This window comes from Carassius carassius, chromosome 2 (genome assembly GCF_963082965.1).
Source record: "Carassius carassius chromosome 2, fCarCar2.1, whole genome shotgun sequence".
NCBI lineage: Eukaryota > Metazoa > Chordata > Actinopteri > Cypriniformes > Cyprinidae > Carassius > Carassius carassius.
In genome coordinates, this window is record NC_081756.1 from 14,022,216 (window position 1) to 14,041,693 (window position 19,478).

The following is a 19,478-nucleotide window of genomic DNA, read 5'->3' on the forward strand; positions in this document are numbered from 1 at the left end:
CTTCGTCAATAAACAAGCTACAGGTAGTCCAAAATGCAGCAGCTAGAGTCCTTACCAGGTCAAGAAAATATGATCATATTACCCCAATTTTACAGTCTCTGCACTGGCTACCTATTAAGTTCCGTATCAGTTACAAATTATCATTACTTACCTATAAGGCCCTAAATGGTTTAGCTCCTGCGTACCTAACTAGCCTTCTACCACGCTACAACCCATCACGCACCCTAAGGTCACAAAACGCTGGAATTTTGGTAGTTCCTAGGATAGCAAAGTCCACTAAAGGAGGTAGAGCTTTTTCACATTTGGCTCCCGAACTCTGGAATAGCCTTCCTGATAATGTTCGGGGTTCAGACACACTCTCTCTGTTTAAATCTAGATTAAAAACGCATCTCTTTCACCAAGCATTCGAATAATGTATCTCTTAAATTGCGAGTGTAGTTGCATCTACATTTTTATTCTTTAGCTTGGGTTAAACTAATTTTACTTTGTTGGATCAGCAGCTATGCTAATGATGTCTCTATTTTGTTTCTATGTTTTGCCACGGGATTATCATCCCGTGGTAACTAGGATTTACACACGCTCCAGTCTGGATCCAGAACACCTGAGAAGAGATGATGCTGACCCTCAGAGGACCCCAGATGATGCTAACCTTGAATCAACAAACAGAACTAACAATTATTGCTACATGTGTGACTGCATCATATAATTACTATTAATTAATAATATTGATAGTTCATCATCTAGCTGACTACGTCTTGTATTATTATTATTATTTTTCTTTTTCTAAAATCCTGTCAAACGTGCACAAACTACTAGCTACTACTAAATATTGTAGAAACATAATTTTCTGTAAAGTTGCTTTGTATCGATTTGTATTGTAAAAAGCGCTATACAAATAAACTTGAATTGAATTGAATTGAATGATCCTTCCAAAATCATTCTAATATTTTGATTTGCTGCTCAGGAAACATTTCTTATTATTATCAGTGTTGAAAACAGTTGTTCTGACGAATATTTTTGTGGAAACAATATCGGTTCTTTCAGAATTCTTTTATGAATAGTGAGTTCAAAAGAACAGCATTTTAACATTATAAATGTCTTTCCTGTCACTTTTGATAAATTTAAAGTGTCCTTGCTAAATAATGTACTGTTAGTACAATTGTGTATATTTTATATGCTGAACATCTCTATATTCATGTCAAATCTTTATAACACTATACACCAAATTAAATTAAATGATCAAGGATCCAAATTAAACAAAATGTGTTCAGTTAGACCATAGGCAGACAGACAAACAGACAGAGAGATAGATAGATAGAATTCACAAAAACAAAACAAAAAAAATGCTTTAGCAAATGAATGATCCAGTCTATACCTCATTTATTGAAAGGAGCCAGTTCTGTATAGCTGCACTATGGGCAGGAAAAACGAATGGTAAATGTGGCATTCCATGTATCATCTGAGAGAGCAAGAGCTCTTGAGAGCCAATCCATGTTCTGAATGCTGCTGTTCAAATAAAACACAGGGTAAATTGAGGGGAAGGTGAACACGGCTTTATTTTTGAAGGTTAACTGCTGAATGACATGTATGCATTTTAATCTTCTGTCAGTGAGAATCGGGTGAAATTTGCTTGTTCAGTATGTGGATCCAGACAGAAAAACCATATCAAAATGGAAAAGGGTGCAAAAAATGCTCATGACATACATAAGCAAATTTATTTTTCCAAAATAATATTGCTGAATAATATTAATTTCAAAGCCCTGCCTGCTTAATAAGGCAAAGAAGTTATCAAATGTGAGCATGCGGCCATGCAAATAAAAAAATATCATATACCGTAAAAGGCGTGTTTCTTGAGTTTTATCAAATAGATTCATGCTCTGAAAAAATGCAAAGAGAAATAGAGAGAAAGAAGACTTGCTACATTACAAGAAAGCTCTAGGGAAGGGTGGGGGGTTAGTGAAGTCTGAAGGCTTGGACAGGAACATGAGGGCAGCTACTGTAGACTAAAAACTATATTCAGTAATGAATATACATTGCCACCTTCAGTTCACTATCAGAACTACAATCAAGAACCACTTAAATACATTTGTGTACACCAGCAAAAATTATTTTACAAAATACCAGTACATCATATAAGACATATAATACCTTCTTAATGCAATGAAATGTAATACAGTTTGAAACCTTTATTGCTGCACATTACTTACAGGTTCACATAAAATAGGCAACACGGCCCATGCAATACAGAGTTAGCAGTATGCTAGTATTTCAGTCTGAACACAACCATGGTAAGGAAGTCAAAATACCTGAAGAGAGCTATCCGGTAGCATTCCTATTCATATTAATCTCAATGGCAGTTGCTCAGACAGCACATGCAGTCATGGAGAATGTGATGCTGTCATAGTCACTCACTGGCCACTCTGTTTCAGAGACAAACTAGTTTTAGCCGATCACCAGAGCCATGGATTTTGCTAGCATAATAGTGCAGTAGACCATAGCTCTACCAGCAGGGGTTAACTGCTGAAGCTAACCAGACAAACCTTAGTCCCCCTTCCTAAATGCCTGATCGGAAATTTAGTGTGTAATCACTTACATGTTTTGTTGATCATGATACTCTTCTCAAATGAGCACATCTTTTATGAATTTGAGGTCTAAATACAATCACAAGAAGTAAAAACTTAAACATAGGCTATAAACAAACTACACCATGGTCCCAGGGCTTCAAGATCACCACCATTAACTCTTTCGGTCTTTATTTTAAAACAATCCCTGAAAGATTGAGTAGGAATAGTTAGCAAAAGTGTAATTATAAAAGTCCAAGGCAACCTCTGTAGTCCCATTTAGACATTTGTTAGCAAAGTCTTTTTTTAGGGATATAAAAGCTTAAAAATGGTATAACTGATGTATTTTATGTCACAGAACATATGAAAAATAAATTCAGACCTTTTTTTCAGGCATTTAGCCAAAAACCCATTAAAAAAAAAAAGTACAATGAAGCAGGAAGTGCTAAAAGGCGAACTTGTTTCTGGGTTTGGGCTACAAAAATAACCAGATAGCACACGTACGTCAACAAGATCTGTTTAAGATCACTTAATCTGAAGATGGTCTACTATTTCAGGTCGATTTTGAAGTGTGGATCCATGCACACTCTGATGGCTAAAATTACCCACAATACATTGCGCTTTGACAAATGACTTGGTTCAGAACTACAAACTCGAAAAAAAAGATAAAAAAAAAAAATTAAAAAATAAAAAATTTTCGAACAACAATATAAAATGTGTGAAACTATTAATTGGTTACTCTACAATTAATTGTACTATGAATTATACACTACGATTGGAAAATACTGTAAATTGGTAAGCTGTTCGGCGTGATGGCATATAATGTATTTACTGTAGTCCCATTTAGCAACTTGTTAGCAACCGTCTTTTTTAAGAGACTTAACAGTTAAAAATATCATGAGTGGGGTGTAACTGGTGTGTTTTATGTTGTAGAATACAATGTGAAAGTATCTTGAGCTTGTATGAATCTGTTGAAAAAAAACAACATATACTGGTTAGGTATGTTTTGGAGCTGGGATGCTGGTTTATGCTGGTCCTTTGCTGGTTTATGCTGGTCCTTAGCTGGTCGGACCAGTTTAGGACCAGCACATGACCAGTTAAGGACCAACTTAAACCAGCATCCCAAACATACCATACCATAACATACCTAACCAGGATATGCAGTTCTTTTTACAACAGGGCACAAACATTATTTTAGGGGATTTAACCAAACTCCCATTCAAAAAACCCTGAGCACATCTCTTATTTATTGCAAGCAGTGAGTAATGCACAGACACAGGTCTTTTGTAGGGTTATTTTTTCTCTCTGCAGCCTTGCTTTCAGCTTACACAGACATCGCCTTGAGCAACCTGCTAGGAGTTATGAGTAGACACACACACTATATCTCTCTCGCTGTCTAGCACACCCTCTGGGTTTCATCTCTGTATTCGGACAGTTTTTGTTTGTTTCCCTCTCATCTGTGCAGGAGCGTCTCCCAGCAAGCAGTTGGGCTGCAACAGGCACTCTGATGCAGTTGCTCAGAGTGGAAAATCCTGAAAGAATACAGAATCCCTACTGAAAAAGTAACCTCACCAGAGCAGAAATTGTGCTCATACAAGCAATGGTCTGTGGGCAGTACGAATGCAACTGATGTATAGAGGTCTCATAAATTGTGTATATCAGAAATTACTAAAGCAGTGAAATTAATTTAATGTAAATGCTTACGGAACATAAACAAAAAGGAGACCAAGAATGAGAAAGGAAACTTTTATTGATGCTGTAAACACATTTTATTCCCTTATTACAAAAACTGCAGTTGTACTGTACCATAATCATTAAAAACATTAAATACAATCTATTTAACATTAAATATTAAAAAGCTGAGATCTTTCGATGTACATATTACTATTCCAACATGAAAACCTGCAAAAATAGTGAAAGTGCTCTAAAATGTATGAAAAGTAAAGCATTCAAAATCAAATGTCTTTTACCATAAACATACAAAAACTATAGCAAACAATCTCAAATTAATGAAATAGTCTCAAACAATAGCAAAGCAGATTTCATTTATTATGTTTCTTTTATGATTGCCATGGCAATTTAAAAAGGCTACTGGTTAAATATCAGAAGGCATATTGTTTAAATGTGTGGACAGACCTGCATACAATTGTGTGTGTGTGTGTGTGTGTGTGTGTGTGTAAGCTAGAGCTAACAGTAATTTAGCCTCTCAGAAGATTTGTCAGTATGTTTGAGAAAAAGAGAGTTCATTCCAAGAAAGAGCTATAAAAAGGCTTGCGAGATGCACCATGATTCATTAATCATATAGGAGGCCTAGTGAAGGTCCGGGCCCCTTCAGCCCACTGGAGGAGCTATTACATGACAATATTCAGGATTCTGATTTGTGAGTCTGTCCATAGCGTGAGTGTGTGTATTGAATACAAAAGAGAAATATTGTGCTTTTTGCTCCAGAAGTAGCTGCAACACAGACACTCTCAATAAAAAGAGCAAGTTTTATTATCCCCAAGAGCAGAGCCAAAGGTTTATGTGAACCAATAAAAGCTCCACATGCATGGTGCAGTAAGAAAGCAAACTGAATACTGATTAAATTCTCATTTTGTCCCTAATGTTTTGTCACAACTTCAGCTTTAGCCAGGAAGCCAAAAGACCAGTTTATACCAAGTCCAATGTGACTAAATGTCAGGAAATGATAAAATAATCACAGAAAATGCCTACAGACAATCTCTGATAGTCTACTCTCAGGGTAAACACATAGAGTATACCTACATTTCACTGAAGCCCCATCCTGTTGTCCAACGTCATCGTTTGTTTTGTAATATGTATTTTTAAAATTTTTACTGTGGCTTGTGCTATATAAATAAAATATTTATAAACAAAATATTTTAACACTAAAACAAATCAGTCCAAAGGCAATTTTATGTTATTCTCCTAAATGAAAATGCTTAAAGAGCCTTCTAAAATTGCAGATCATCATAGTAAAATATTTTTTTTATCTGATCTTGGATTTGATTTTGGCATGCAAATGCATTTCATTTTAAATTGTATTTTTACGAATAGAACTCTTCACCAGAGCCCGTCTATGGAGAGCCTTCCCACTCCCTATTAAGTCCTATTGTACCGAATTTTGGTTGCAGTTCCACCAGAGTTCCACTGGGGGCGATCGCCATGAGTGCAAAATGAATGGGAGTCTATGGGGCTAGACGGCTAAATTTGTCCCTTTCACCCGATTGCCGTTGAGAAATCTCAGATCTGATTGTAGGTTTTGCAAGTTCAACATGGGTTATAGGTCGAAAGTTGAATGAACGAGTACTTATGTCCTTTCGATTTCTGACAGGTTGAGTTGTTGTTGCCCATAACACGCTAGCATTCTGCTAATGAACGCTGATTGGTCAGTGAAGGACTGATTACGACCAGAGATACCGCTTGATGGCATCCGAATCAGAATCAGCGGGATCAGAATGTTAAGGCGGACTTTTTCGCCAAAGTTTTTCTTTTCAATGCAGCAACTTTTTTTTGGTTGCTGGCACTTTTATCTGCCTATTGTTATGTATGTACTGTGAAATTTAAACGGAAAATAAATTGAATTTGAGTACTTGTTGTGTTATTCTTGTGTTAAGAAATACCGGACACATATGGTATTGCCACCTTAAAAAAAAACACAAACAAATGTCACGCTCAATAGTGCTAAATATCAATAAAAATTGAAAAAGGAAAAAAATGCCTCGCAGGTGTGCAATGATAAATTGTTCTAATAGTGGGCAAGGGTTGTCCTATTTCTCATTTCCCAAGGATGCAAAAAGGTAACCCATGTGGACTGTGTTAATTGTCAAAGCCTACCTGTATTTATGGTGGTTCATGTGGGATGGAAAGTTGGCCAAATGCCAAGTTGGCTAATGTCCAAAATCGGCCAGGTTGCGCGGGCTACCACAGATCGTAACGATACGTGTTGTTGGGAGGGGGACTCTTCCCTTACTCGATTGCTACATACAAATTGTATGTATAATTAATTTTTCAACTGCTCTTGAAAGCACCATAGACATTCTCTGAAAGCACCAAAGTGACTGAAGGATTGCCATAAAGCAGTATCTCAGGTCGTACGATGTGTATGACATCATTGACATTTTAAAATACTTTTTAAAGCAAATAAGTGACTCTAAAAAATCTAACACCCAGCAATGTGTAATTTCTTTGCATCTCCTTTTGAATACAACATTCAAATTACTAGACAAAAAATTATATCCTGAGAAAAGTGGATTTTGAGGGGTATACCGTCATTGACCTCCATTCATTCTGCACTCGTCCTGTGAGCGCCCTCATATGGAACTGCAACCAGTTCAGAAGCCGGAAGTGTAGTGAGAGTGAAACTTCTCGCCATATTAGACATTCTCTGACTTCACCAAATCTGAGATGAGCTGAGATGGGAAATGATACAGCAAGGAGTATGGATAGTCCTATTCTTCATGAAAATACAGCAGCGCCCCCTTGGTGTTTGGAGGAGAATGTGCAATTCAAGCAATGTCAGGATTAGATGTTACTATTGCACCATTTTAAAAGTACTGTGGAATTGAATTGAATTGAATTAAATCTTTATTTCGAACAATTCATAAAATGATAATAAAAATAAAAATGACAGCAATTCGTAAGAAATATCGATATAAATAAACAAAAATAAATAACATAATAATCAACCTGTTCGAAAAGGGATAGGTAGAAGCCCTAGGCTTATCAAGACCTACCCCCAGTAACTACCCAAACCAATTCACAATCGAACAAGAAAAATCAACATAACATTTTAAATAATACAACAACAAAAAAATACTAAATTAAAATAATGCGTTATCTTAATATTAAGATGAAGAAAAAAGCATGTACAAAAACCATTATCAAGCATTCTTTCCCACCATAATTAATTATCATTCACCCTCTCCATTTCTATACTTATCAAGCATAAAACTTTTGGACCTTGTTTTAAATTGCAACATATTAACACTGTTTGATTGAACAGCTCAGACCATTCCACAGAAGCACCCCACAAAAAAAAAAAACACACATACTTTTGAGTTTTGTCTGAGTCCTATGTTGACTCAAATTTAAATCCCCTCTCAAGTTATAACCCCCAACCCTATCTGTAAATAACTGTTGTATGTTTCCAGGCAACTGTTTATTTATTGCTTTATAGATAAATTGAGCGGTCTTAAGTTTAACGAGATCTTTAAACTTTAAAGTGTGCAATTTTAAATATAGTAAATTAGTATGCTCATGATATCCTACCTTGTTTACTATTCTAATTGCTCTTTTTTGTAATGTGCTTTATGTTTGTGAGGTGGTTTTGTAGGTGTTACCCCATACTTCAACACAATAATTTAAATAAGGCAACACAAGTGAACAATACAAAATAAAAAGTGCTTTTTTACTCAATACATGCCTTGCTTTCCCCATTACTCCAATACTCTGCACTACTTTTGTTCTAACGTATTTGATATGTGGTTTCCAACAAATTTTATGATCAAGAATCACACCCAAAAATTTGTTTTCATAGACTCTTTCTATTTTAATATTATTAATCATAACTTTTACTTGTGTGTCGGTTTTACGATTACCAAACAGCATAAATTTGGTTTTATCTAGATTTAACGATAATTTATTTAAGTCAAACCATATTTTTAATTTATTAATTTCTGATGTGACCCCCTCCAAAAGCTGCCTCATATTTTCCCCTGAACAGAAAATATTAGTATCATCAGCAAAAATCACAAATTTTAAGCGGTTAGTCACCCTACATATGTCATTTATGTACATAATAAATAATTTTGGACCCAATATTGACCCCTGTGGTACTCCACAGGTGATACCCAAGCAATCCGATCTGTACTCCCCCATTTGAACAAATTGTAGTCTGTTACTTATGTAACTTTTCATCCAATCTAATGCAATTCCTCTGATACCATACTTTTCCAATTTATTGATTAACAAACTAAGATTTTTTTAAATCAATAAATACTCCCACTGCATATTGTTTGTTATCTATAGCACTGGTAATGTCTTCAATTAACTCCATATTTGCCATTGATGTAGATCTGTTTGACCTGAATCCATACTGCCTATCAACCAATAATTCATCAATAAAATTATCCAATCTAATTACATACAATTTTTCTAATATTTTGGAGAACTGAGAGAGTAAAGACAATGGCCTATAATTTGTGAATTTATTTCTCTCTCCAGATTTATATAGTGGAATGATTTTAGCAATTTTCATTTTGCTTGGGAATACACCTGTTTTGAAAGACAAATTATAAATATGAGTTAACAGTTTAACAATTGCACCAATGATATCCTTAATTAAAACCATATCAATATCGTTCACGTCTGTTGACTTTTTATTCTTACAATTATTAACAATTTCAATAATCTTAATTATTACACATATAATGTGTGTCTAAAGTGTGGCTGTGGTTTTAGCTTTAACGCTTCCCTTTGTTGCACTATGTCCACTTGCTCCATGGGGTGGGAAGGATATTTGTCCTTCATAGCAGGTCGCCGGTTGGCCTGACATTGTTTGGCAAAGGAGCAAACATCCAGAATACCCTCAGCTCACCCACATACACCCAGTTCATCCTCCAGAACCAAGCTGTACTCTGGGCACAAGCCAAGAAACACACCCAGACACCTGGAACACAAACATACACCAGAAAGAGGATGATATTTCTCATATACCTCAATGATTTTTCAGGACTGAGAAACATTAAGGCATTATGTTTTAATACAACCTCCTGTTTTTCTTGTATTTTCTTACAGAATGTGTTTTCCCTTTATATACAGGACCATTCAAAAGTTTGGGGTTGATACAATTTTTTAATGTTTTAGAAAGAAGTCTCTTATACTTTTATTTATTTATTTACACAAAAATATAGTTAAGCTGTAATATTGTGAATCTTTTTATATAAAAAAATTAATGTTATTTTAATATATTTTGAAATAAAATTTATTCCTGCTGAATGTTCAGCAGCCATTATTCCAGTCTTCAGTGTCACATAATTTTTTTTGTAATATTATGAATGTCTTTATTGTCACGTTATCTCACGTTACCTCCCTCCATAGTAACCTGTGCTTCAGATCATCTTTAGGACCATACAGATATGTGTGATATGAATTTCAATTTATTTATAAATAAAAGCAGTAGAACTGCATGCAATGCAATATTAAATTTTTGTTTAAATATTAAATAAAGATTATGAATACTGCACAAAATGTGCACTATTACCAATAAAAACTTTTAACTTGAACTTTCATGTCCCATGGGATGATTTTTTGTGTGATGATTTTGTGATATAAAGTTCACATTAAAACTGTCTTGAGAACTTCTTACCATGCTTTTATATTTTATTTCTGTGATTTTTTTAAAATGGTTTTAATGTTTTATTTTTGCCCTAGATAAAAATCAGTTTGCAATTTTCCCTTTAAAAATACAAAAAGTTATCATAATTGGCAACCAACATGTCAATGTGGAGTAAATTCCATAGTGTAAAACAGCAAATAAAAAGTTAAATGACAAAGAAGAAAATCTAAAATATTGATATTTTAAATATGCATATTTAGAATCAAGTTATACATTTTTCATACATACATATGTATACACACACACGTATATATATATATATATATATATATATATATATATATATATATATATATATATATATATATATATATATATATATACGTGTCTGTGTATACTTATGTATGTATGTATATATATATATATATATATATATATATATATATATATATATATATATATATATATATATGTGTGTGTGTGTGTGTGTGTGTGTGTGTGTGTGTGCATATGTATGATAATGTACAGTATAATGTAGATATAACCTGTTCTTTATTATTTATATTTAAAATTAATTTAATTAATTATTATTATTATTATTTATTCGTCTCTGTATGTGTGCAAATGTGTATGTTTATATACAGTTACTAGTGTTTGGTTAATGCAAAGCTATTTTACCATCGCAAAAACAGAAAAGAGAGCGGCTGTCAATGAACTTTTATTTTGAAGCCTCTCTGGCTTCACGCTGGGAGGATGCGACAAACCAAACCTCAAGGCTACTTTCTGGGCTACCGTGGTGCGACCCGAAGGCGAGTGCGATCAGCAGGGAATGACGCTTCTTTTAATTTCCTTATTTCTTAAGTAACTACATTAGAAAAACAATAAATAAACCGGTTTGCATTTGAGCTGCCTAATTATTATTTTTGTTTTATAGTTTTTATGCATCTGTGAAGGCAGCACCAAAGCTCCTGTGCTAGCTCGCTGGCTAGCCAGCCTTTGTTCCATATTCAGACCAGTGTGGCCATAAACTAGGATTCAGCCTTCAACTCTTGCATGTTGAGTCCGTGTACGATTGTTTTATTCAAAATAAAACAAGTTGCATCCTTGGGGGTATTGCACACCGACTTTGTTGCGGGAGGATTTTAGCTGTCTAGTGTGTGTTCGCTTGTATGAATTGCGTCTTGGCTCGCTCGTGCATAGGTTGCCATGGAGCATTGTGCAGCTCCGCAGCTCGAGAGCACAAGTACGCTATCTTCACCTCCAGACTCAGCGGAAAAGCCTGGAGGAGATGCCGGGGAGAAGACGGTTAAGGATGCATACGAGTGCCGGATTTGTAGTTATAAAGCGCGAGACGTGAAATGTCTCAGTCAGCACCTGCACGCAGCTCATCCGGTCACCAGTCTCTCTGACTCGGCGAGGAGCGCGTGCGGTGATGCGCCAGAGGATGATTTGGAATGCTTGAATGGTGACCTGGAAAAGAGCACTGTTAAGGATAAAGTAAGTAAAATGTTGTTTTCTTGTCAGTATTTAACGATGTGCATGAGTTTGGGTCGCCATGATTTTGCCATGTAAGACATGTTCCTGGATCAACATTACTGTCCAAAAATATAGACCTGACCCAGTTCCTTTTTTTTAAATGGAATGTTAGTGTTTATTATAAATTATTTATACTTGGTAAATGCAATAGCCCCATCTCTCCTATGGGTTTTAAGTTTACATATTAAAGTGCTAATGTGTATCGGATATTTAGGTAACCTTAACTATTGTACTGTGATTGATTATTGTTTCTGGCAAAAGAAAGGCATTTTTGAGCTGTTCAATTTATAGCTGTAAAACCTGGAACAGAATTAGCAGTTTATATATACATACAGTGGAGATGTTAGAACAAGATTTTTTATTTAAATCTTCGTCGCTCAAAATATGAAGGAATATTAGTGAAAGTGACCCATACTCAGAATTTGTGCTCTGCATTTAACCCATCCAAAGTGCACACACCCGGAGCAGTGGGCAGCCATTTATGCTGCGGTGCCGGGGGAGCAGTTGGGGTTCGGTGCCTTGCTCAAGGGCCCCAAACTCGCCCGATACCCGAACCCACAACCTTAGGGATAGGAGTCAAACTCTCCAACCACTTGGCCACGACTCCCCCGTAGCTGTAGGTATACCTCTGTTCCACTAACATGTTTGACATAACCAAGGCTGATCAGGAAAAAACTTTATTTTGTGGAAATTACAGAGATCAAAATTAGAAATCAGTAACCACTGATGTTTTGGAGGGTTACAGCTGTCAGAAAGTAGTAGGAAGTGTAGAGGCCCCTGCTTTGAGTGACCAAAACACATCTCAGGCAGCAGGACATCACTAGTTTCTCACACTACAGCTTTACCCATTTAGCAATGTGCCGGGTCATTGTCTTGCATGGAAATTTCAGGCTGATTGGGAGATGCTTACAGGGAAATAAATACATGTGGCTGAAGGACGTTCTGCTAAACATTTGCATTCACCCTGCCATGTAGCTTTATAAGAGGCCCAACTCCTGCTGCAGAAAACTTCCCCCAAACCATGACACTTTCTTCTGCCATAGTGAATAAATCTGAAAATAACTCCCTTGCATTTTCATGTGTACACCCAGGCCGTATATTATGTGAAACGATGATGTCATCACCCTACCTCTTGGTCTGCGGACTACATGCTTGTGTTCATGCTACAGAAACAACTGAGCCTATTCGCTTTACTTTAGCAAAAATGTTTGTATACAACGTGCAAGGTTTATGTGCATGCTCCAAATCTTCTTACCGTTTTAAGTGTATCTCTGTTGCATAATTATAGCGCCGCTCTGGCATGTATACTACATAGTTTTAAGTTGGTTTCATATGTACGGAAACATTTTTTGAGACGAGAACAAGGAAAAAAAAGATTGGATAGGGAAAGCTCTGGCTTCGTGTGGATGTGGCGTATGAGGTATCTGTAAGTGCACTCTAATTTTGATCATAGTTATTTTTCAAATATCTAATAAAAAAAAAATTATACTATGCTTTAGAAATGTGCTTAAAAAAACTGCCCTTCTACTCGTGTTAGGATAACTTCAACTAGGAATAAGCAGTGACCTTGAATTTTAGGAAATTTTATATATATATATATATTATATATATATATATATATATATATATATATATATATATATAATATAAACACACACACACAAATATATATATATATATATAATGTTCAATTTTAGCAGCTTACACACAACAGCATTTAAATTTTGACTGTTTGTGACTTTAACATGTTTTCAGTAACAGTAACATACCTTATTTGACTCAAATTGAAATGATTAAAACTCATAGGAAATTACCACACAAACTGCACATTGCCTGCTCTTTAGATGTCAATATTTATAATATAGCACACTCTCACATATCTTTGTCTAGTTTTAAAGTAGGCAGAAATCGCAATCGTCTTTCTCCCCTGTTATGCATATGTGATTAGGTCATTAATTGCTCACAAATAACCAGTTAACTTTTTGTACATTTGGAGGTTCTCCAAAAGTAACATTTGTATTCATATTTCTTGATCTCATTCCTTTCAGCCAGTCACCATTGAGGGAACAGAATCTGCTTCTCTTCAGACTCCCGAGGACTCAAATGAGACCTCATCCTCCATGGATCCCAAAGAACAGGAAGAGAAGATGGACGACTCACCTGCTCCTGAAGAATCACAGATCTCATCCCCCGAGTTACCCCAGGAGAAGTCACCCTGCTCTTCAGGGTCTAAGGAGTCCTGCCAAAAGAGGCAAACGGTCTCCTCTGGCACAGCGACCCACAACCAGACTAACCTGGTTTGTCTTCCATTGGTATCCGATGGGTTAAAGCTTATCTGGGTGCGCGCGGAGCAGGTCCACGAGCTGGATGCCATGTCAGATCTTGTAGAAGCATTTAATGCATTCCCTTACCCCACATCGCAGGAGGCAAGCGCTCTAGCTCGAAAGTGTGCATTACCGCCGGAGCGTGTTAAAGCCTGGTTCATGATGCAGCGGGTACGTTATGGGATCAGCTGGGCTGACGACGACATCCAAGAGACGCGGCGCAAGCTGTGGCACATTCAGAAAGGAGCGGTTGCCGAGGAGTGTGTGGAAATAAACGACGAGGAGGATTGTGTAAGACGTGATGAATCTAAACAGGTTTTTATACCACCGTCTGCGGCAAATGCCCATGTAGGTCAGAGAGACCAGATGCCTAAACCCAGCCGAACTGTTCCTCAGCACATAACCAATGACCAAAACCGCTTGCATTTTAGCCAGAATAATACTTCGCAATCCAATAACTTTGAGCAGCAGTTGCACAGTGCTAATGTTGTGTACAAAAACGGTCATGGACCTGCATCCCAAGTTCCTCAAGTTAATCTTCAATTCCAAAATGATAGTAGAAACCTAACGCCTCACAATACTGGAGTCCAACTGCGCGATTCCTATGGCCGTCCAACATCGAACGTCCAACACACTGCAATGTCGTACCCCGAGTTTCCTGAGCTTTCACAGTCTATACCCTGCTTACCAGGGAAAAAAACGAAAGCACAGCTGATGGCCCTGCGCCGCAGTTTTGTACAGAAGTCTTGGCCCTCTGACGGCGAAGTTCAGCGGCTCCAGAAAATGACTGGACTAAATCGGCGAGAAATTCGCAAATGGTTCGCAGACAGCCGTTACCAGCTTCGCAAGAACGGAAGGGCATGGCTAGTCAAGCTTGCAAGCCAAAATCGGTCTTCCCAGCTGGTGCAACAGAACTCTCACACTGAGCAGGAGAACGATGTTCTACCTAGTGCTGATTTTTACAACAACGACGAGGCTGACGACACAGGGGCAGGGTTTGAGGTTGATGTAGATTTGGCTGACGATGAGGGACCAGTAGGCCAATCAATTGAAACCAAGGAGGAAGTAAGTGATGAAGGTGAGTTTGATAACGGCAGTGCTTCCGTTCAACAATATTCTGCAGACGTCTCTCCCTCTCCTTCGCCTTCTCCATCATTCCTCCGTGGCCGGGTAGAACCGAACGTGCGACTTCGTAAGAAGACGAGGGAACAGTTGGAAATGTTGCGGCAGAACTTCCTACGCTGCCAGTGGCCCACAAGCGACGATTACCTGATACTCCAGAAGAAGACTGGTTTGACGCGGACAGAGATTATCCAGTGGTACGGAGACACGCGTTATCATATTAAACACAATCAGATGCGCTGGATGACCTCAGAGGAGAGGGAACGTATCATTGAAGTTATAATGGAACAGCAGAAAAGGGGTGGGAATTATTCAAGGGGGAAAGTCTCATTTGAGAAGGTAGGCTCTGGGTTGAGTTTGGGTGATTCTACATTAATTAACCAAGGTGGAGGGGGCAAAGCCGCAACATGGAATGAACTTTTTAGGGAAAGTACCCCAGTTTTGCCTGAGGGTGAACTCTGACCTCAGAAGCAAAGTCAGTTTGAGATGGCATTTGTAGCTGTGCAGATAAATGGAAACTGAATTCCACATCACTGCCAAAGATGTTACACAAAACCTTTTTTTCCCTCCTTTAACCTGTCTGGATATTTCCATTTCAGATTAATGCTATGATCCAGGGTCTTGTAGAACCTCTCACAACATTGTTATGCAATATGTAACTCCAAAACTAAGCATCTTACTTGAATCTAAAATATTTAGTATTAGAATATCTACCTTTTAAAGTAACTGAAACTAAATTGTATATGACAAGGCACTGAATGACTGTACAATGCATTTTGTTATGTCGCTTGTTTTATCAGAGGTCTGTTCAGTGTGACTCAACAGAGTGAATGCATGCGTGTTGCCATTTTCATGTTTAAGTTGCACTTCGAGCTTAGATATGTAGATTTTTGCTTTTACAAAAGTCAATTGTATTTAAGGTTATAAACATAACTGCAAACTTTTAGATCCAGTGTGCTACAGAAATGTTTCTTTGACAGAAACATAGTGCTGACATAATACTACATAATTTATGTGCTTTATTTCCTCCAACACAACCCCCATCAATTTCATTACTTGTGATTTTATTATTAATAATATAATTTGTAGACTAATTAAAATCTTGAGTAGTCACTATATGGAGTTTGTTAGTCTATGCATTGAGTAAGCTGGCTAGAGAGACTTACCTTTTTTGTGCTGAAGCTTTTTGTACCAGTTTGGTTTTACTTAATAAATTGATCTTAAAACATTTTAATATTTAATCTTTCCTTTTTCTAAACATTCACTATAATGACAATTTTGTATTTACATAATATTTACATTTAATCATTTAGCTTATGCTTTTATCCAAAGCGACTTACAAAATGAGGAAGATGAAATTATACAGTCTATAACATAAAAATATTGAATGGTAAAGTTGAAATAAACATTTATAAACAAGGTCAAACACAGAAGTAACACTGGGTGGTCCTAGACTAAGAATAAAAAAAAAATCACTCCTAAAGAGCAGTTTTCATAGAAACAAGCATTTTCCTGGAGCAATTTATCATTAAACCAACAAAGTACAATTTACAATAAAAATCATTAACAATTTAATGCATTAGGTATCAACTAACAAATAAATGCTGCTCTTCTGAACCTCCATTCGTGATTCCCATTAATAAGAAATATTGGGATCACTTGTGTCATATTGCAGACTGAATTCATGGCTGCTAAAAATTCAGCTTACCATCAGAGGAATAAATTACCACCAAGTGTGGTGTATAAATTAACATTTACCTAGATTAATTAATATTGCAAAATTGTTGTTCATTCATTATACCTAATGCATTAATGTTAAAATAAACCGTAGAGTTATCATATAAAATGATCTAGGAAATATTTTAGAAAAAACCCTCCAGAAAAAAATCATCCCTCAGTTACATTCGTGATCTCAGATTCATGTCCTATAAATTCCAAGTTTCTCCAGTTATTCCCAATACTTGATAGGTTTGTCATGCTGGGCTTGAAGAAGATCCGCCCCTTGGATGATACGGCGAATCACAGCAGCAGATGAGATCAGTAAGTGTCCAGCAGCATGGAGGAGAGTGGACATGACTCTGAGGGCCTCCCTGTGATACAACAGTAATGTAGGATACAATTCAGTATTTTTTTTTTTACAAATAAATGGTAAAACAAACCATTAAAGTGCTTACGAGTTTCCACCTTTAGTCTGTTTACCTCAGGACTTTCTTTGGCCCCATACATTGGAAATCTGCACTGACAGAGTAGAGCCCTTTGAATGTGGCTTTCACATTCAGCGAGCCGAATACATCTTTGGGGTGCGTACGGTAAAGATCAAAGGTGATCTGAGCAATGTCTTTTCCTGTCCTTGGTTTACTATCACCTGGATTGTTTCCACCCCTTTGACGTAACTAGGAGGGTTAGAAGAAATAAAGATAATGATGCAAATGAAACAACATTCATAAGTGACTGAAACCTTAAGAAAGTCTTTGATTTAGTAAAATTTTTGCCTCATAATAAGATGTGTGATAAGTATACATGTGATGCATACTACCACCTTTCTAATGTTAAAGAAGTCAGTCAGATAAGCGGTATAATCAAGATGGAAAAAAACATTCTGCATGAAAAAAAACAAATACACATACAGGGTGAGGTTTCCAGATTTCTCCAGTTGTCAAGGCCATGAAAACGATGTTGTCTGGCAGGGCTAAGAGGAACTCTTCTGAGTCAACCTCTGTCCCATCCTCTTCACACACCAAAGTCAGCTCAGTAGATATCAAGAGAGCCTGGGCTGCCTGTGGTAAGAATCACAGTACAAAATGCCCCACAATGTTTAAATGCACCAAAAATGTTTATGATCAATGTCTGTAAAAGTTCTCAGATATCCTGGACATTGTAGGATGTCTAGAAAACTGGTTGAGTTTCTGTTTAACATAGGGCAGGGGGCGCTACACACAGAAAAAACCACTGCAAAGCCCTAGAGGTGAGCTTAACCAATGTGTCTACATTAAAAAGCCCTTTTAGGTAAGCGACAAAACTTCCAGTTGAATGATGTTTATTTCCTACCTTCTCTTTGAGCTCCTCTAGAGTTCCAGCAGTGACTCCTTTTTTGACCTCTCTGTTCCAGGAACAGACTCTGAATGGACGCTGAGGGGGCGACCATACCCGCCGGGACACTGACCTGAGAGAAAGAGCCGAGGGCAATGAGGGGGGAGGCAAAACGTCAAAGACAAAATAGAGTACAAAAAATGGTGGTTTTGTCAAGAGTCAATGTAGAAAAGTCCACTTAAAGGAAAAGTTAGCACGATAATGCTTAATTATTTACTTACCCTCATGTTGTATGACTTTCTTCCTTGGAAGGATTTTGAAGAATTGTATTGTTGGTCTTGGTTCATATGGCTTACTGTATATACTAAATGTCAAGTCTTATGAAGCCATGTGAAAGCTTTGTATAGAAAAAAATCTAAATTTGATATTTACTGACATCCCTGTAAATCTTAATGTCCCCCTTAGCTCTTCTTGCCATTTTCAAGGGGAAAATAATTATGCCTAAATTGGTAAACAATTGGAAGCATCGCATAAAGTGACAAATCAGACTGATCTGATCACTGTTCACTAAAAGGAAAGATTACCACTAAAATATCACTTGAATAATGATATAAAATACATATTTGGCGTTTTTGTGTCTTTTTTGAAGTTTGAAAACAACAGTACCTGATATAAGTGACCAAGATGATTCTTCAAAATCTTTTTTTTTTTTTTTTTTTGTGAGTGTGTGTATTCCATGATAGAAAGAAACCCATGGAGGTTTGGAACAACATGAGGATGTGTAAATAATGATTTTCCTAGAATAATCAATGACTGCTTTAAAAGTGGGACAAGCACAGACAGCACATGGCTGTTATCAGACTCTGTCTTATCTAAAGAGCTGTTATTGAAATTAAACAAATGTCCTGAGAGAGACCAACAGTTAAAGTCCAATGTTAAAGCTAAGGACAAAGACTGATAAAACTAATTAAACTAAATATGTTTGTATTTTTGTATATTTACTAAGAACTTCGATCAAATGTAAATCTGACTGTCTTACTCAAAGCATACTTCAGAAGATAAATAGGCATATTGTAAATAACAGTATTGAATAAACAAAATAATATTTTCTAAACTCACTTGAACAGGGAGGCTGTTGTTTCCATGATCTGTGGTTGAGGTCTTCTGCCTGTCACCTCTGTTTGAGTTGTGTACAGTCCTTTTTGCCTCTGTTTGACCGTTTGAGGTAAACTAGTGATACTGAGTAACAGCTGTTGGAGAATATCTTTTTGACAATAATGTGTTGTGTGATGCTAGCCAAGTGGACTTTGACTTTGCTGGATGATTTATCCTGATTGCCTTTGTCATTGGGCAAGGTCTCTTCTCAGATTGCACTTGTGTGTTTAGGAGCCAAAGTTTGAATTATGTAGAATGATGTAGGTAGGGAGGCTGGTTAACGTTGTAAAAGTTATTTTTCCTTGGGATTCTACAGTACTTAAAATCGTCAAAACAAAAGCCAAAACATTTTTTTTGTCTACACCTCATAATAAAATGCAAAAGAAACCAGGCATTGTTTAAAAAAAAAAAGAA

General features: G+C 36.6%; 2 protein-coding genes across 2 annotated transcripts; one reads left to right on the forward strand and one right to left on the reverse strand.

The window, feature by feature from the left end:
• Nucleotides 1–10,659: 10,659 nt before the first annotated feature.
• LOC132103549 (zinc fingers and homeoboxes protein 1-like) lies at nt 10,660–16,107 on the forward strand. The gene is made up of 2 exons (XM_059508665.1): nt 10,660–11,394; nt 13,482–16,107. The coding sequence occupies exons 1-2, from the start codon at nt 11,104–11,106 to the stop codon at nt 15,339–15,341; spliced, it is 2,151 nt and encodes a 716-aa protein (XP_059364648.1). The 5' UTR covers nt 10,660–11,103; the 3' UTR covers nt 15,342–16,107.
• A 238-nt stretch (nt 16,108–16,345) lies between these two features.
• On the reverse strand, nt 16,346–19,253 carry LOC132103560 (lipid transferase CIDEB-like). Its single transcript, XM_059508672.1, has 5 exons — nt 19,029–19,253; nt 17,928–18,042; nt 17,507–17,656; nt 17,079–17,272; nt 16,346–16,969 (listed from the first exon to the last, which is right to left on the reverse strand). Exons 1-5 carry the CDS (start codon nt 19,052–19,054, stop codon nt 16,828–16,830), a joined length of 627 nt encoding a protein of 208 aa, XP_059364655.1. The 5' UTR covers nt 19,055–19,253; the 3' UTR covers nt 16,346–16,827.
• Nucleotides 19,254–19,478: the final 225 nt, after the last annotated feature.

Coding starts and splice junctions, on each gene's coding strand:
- LOC132103549 (XM_059508665.1), top strand. CDS start 11,104: ATGGAGCATTGTGCAGCTCCGCAGCTCGAGAGCACAAGTACGCTATCT. Junction 11,395..13,481: donor AGAGCACTGTTAAGGATAAA/GTAAGTAAAATG, acceptor CATTCCTTTCAG/CCAGTCACCATTGAGGGAAC.
- LOC132103560 (XM_059508672.1), bottom strand. CDS start 19,054: ATGGAAACAACAGCCTCCCTGTTCAA. Junction 18,043..19,028: donor ACAACAGCCTCCCTGTTCAA/GTGAGTTTAGAA, acceptor TCTTTCTCTCAG/GTCAGTGTCCCGGCGGGTAT. Junction 17,273..17,506: donor AAATCTGGAAACCTCACCCT/GTATGTGTATTT, acceptor TAACCCTCCTAG/TTACGTCAAAGGGGTGGAAA.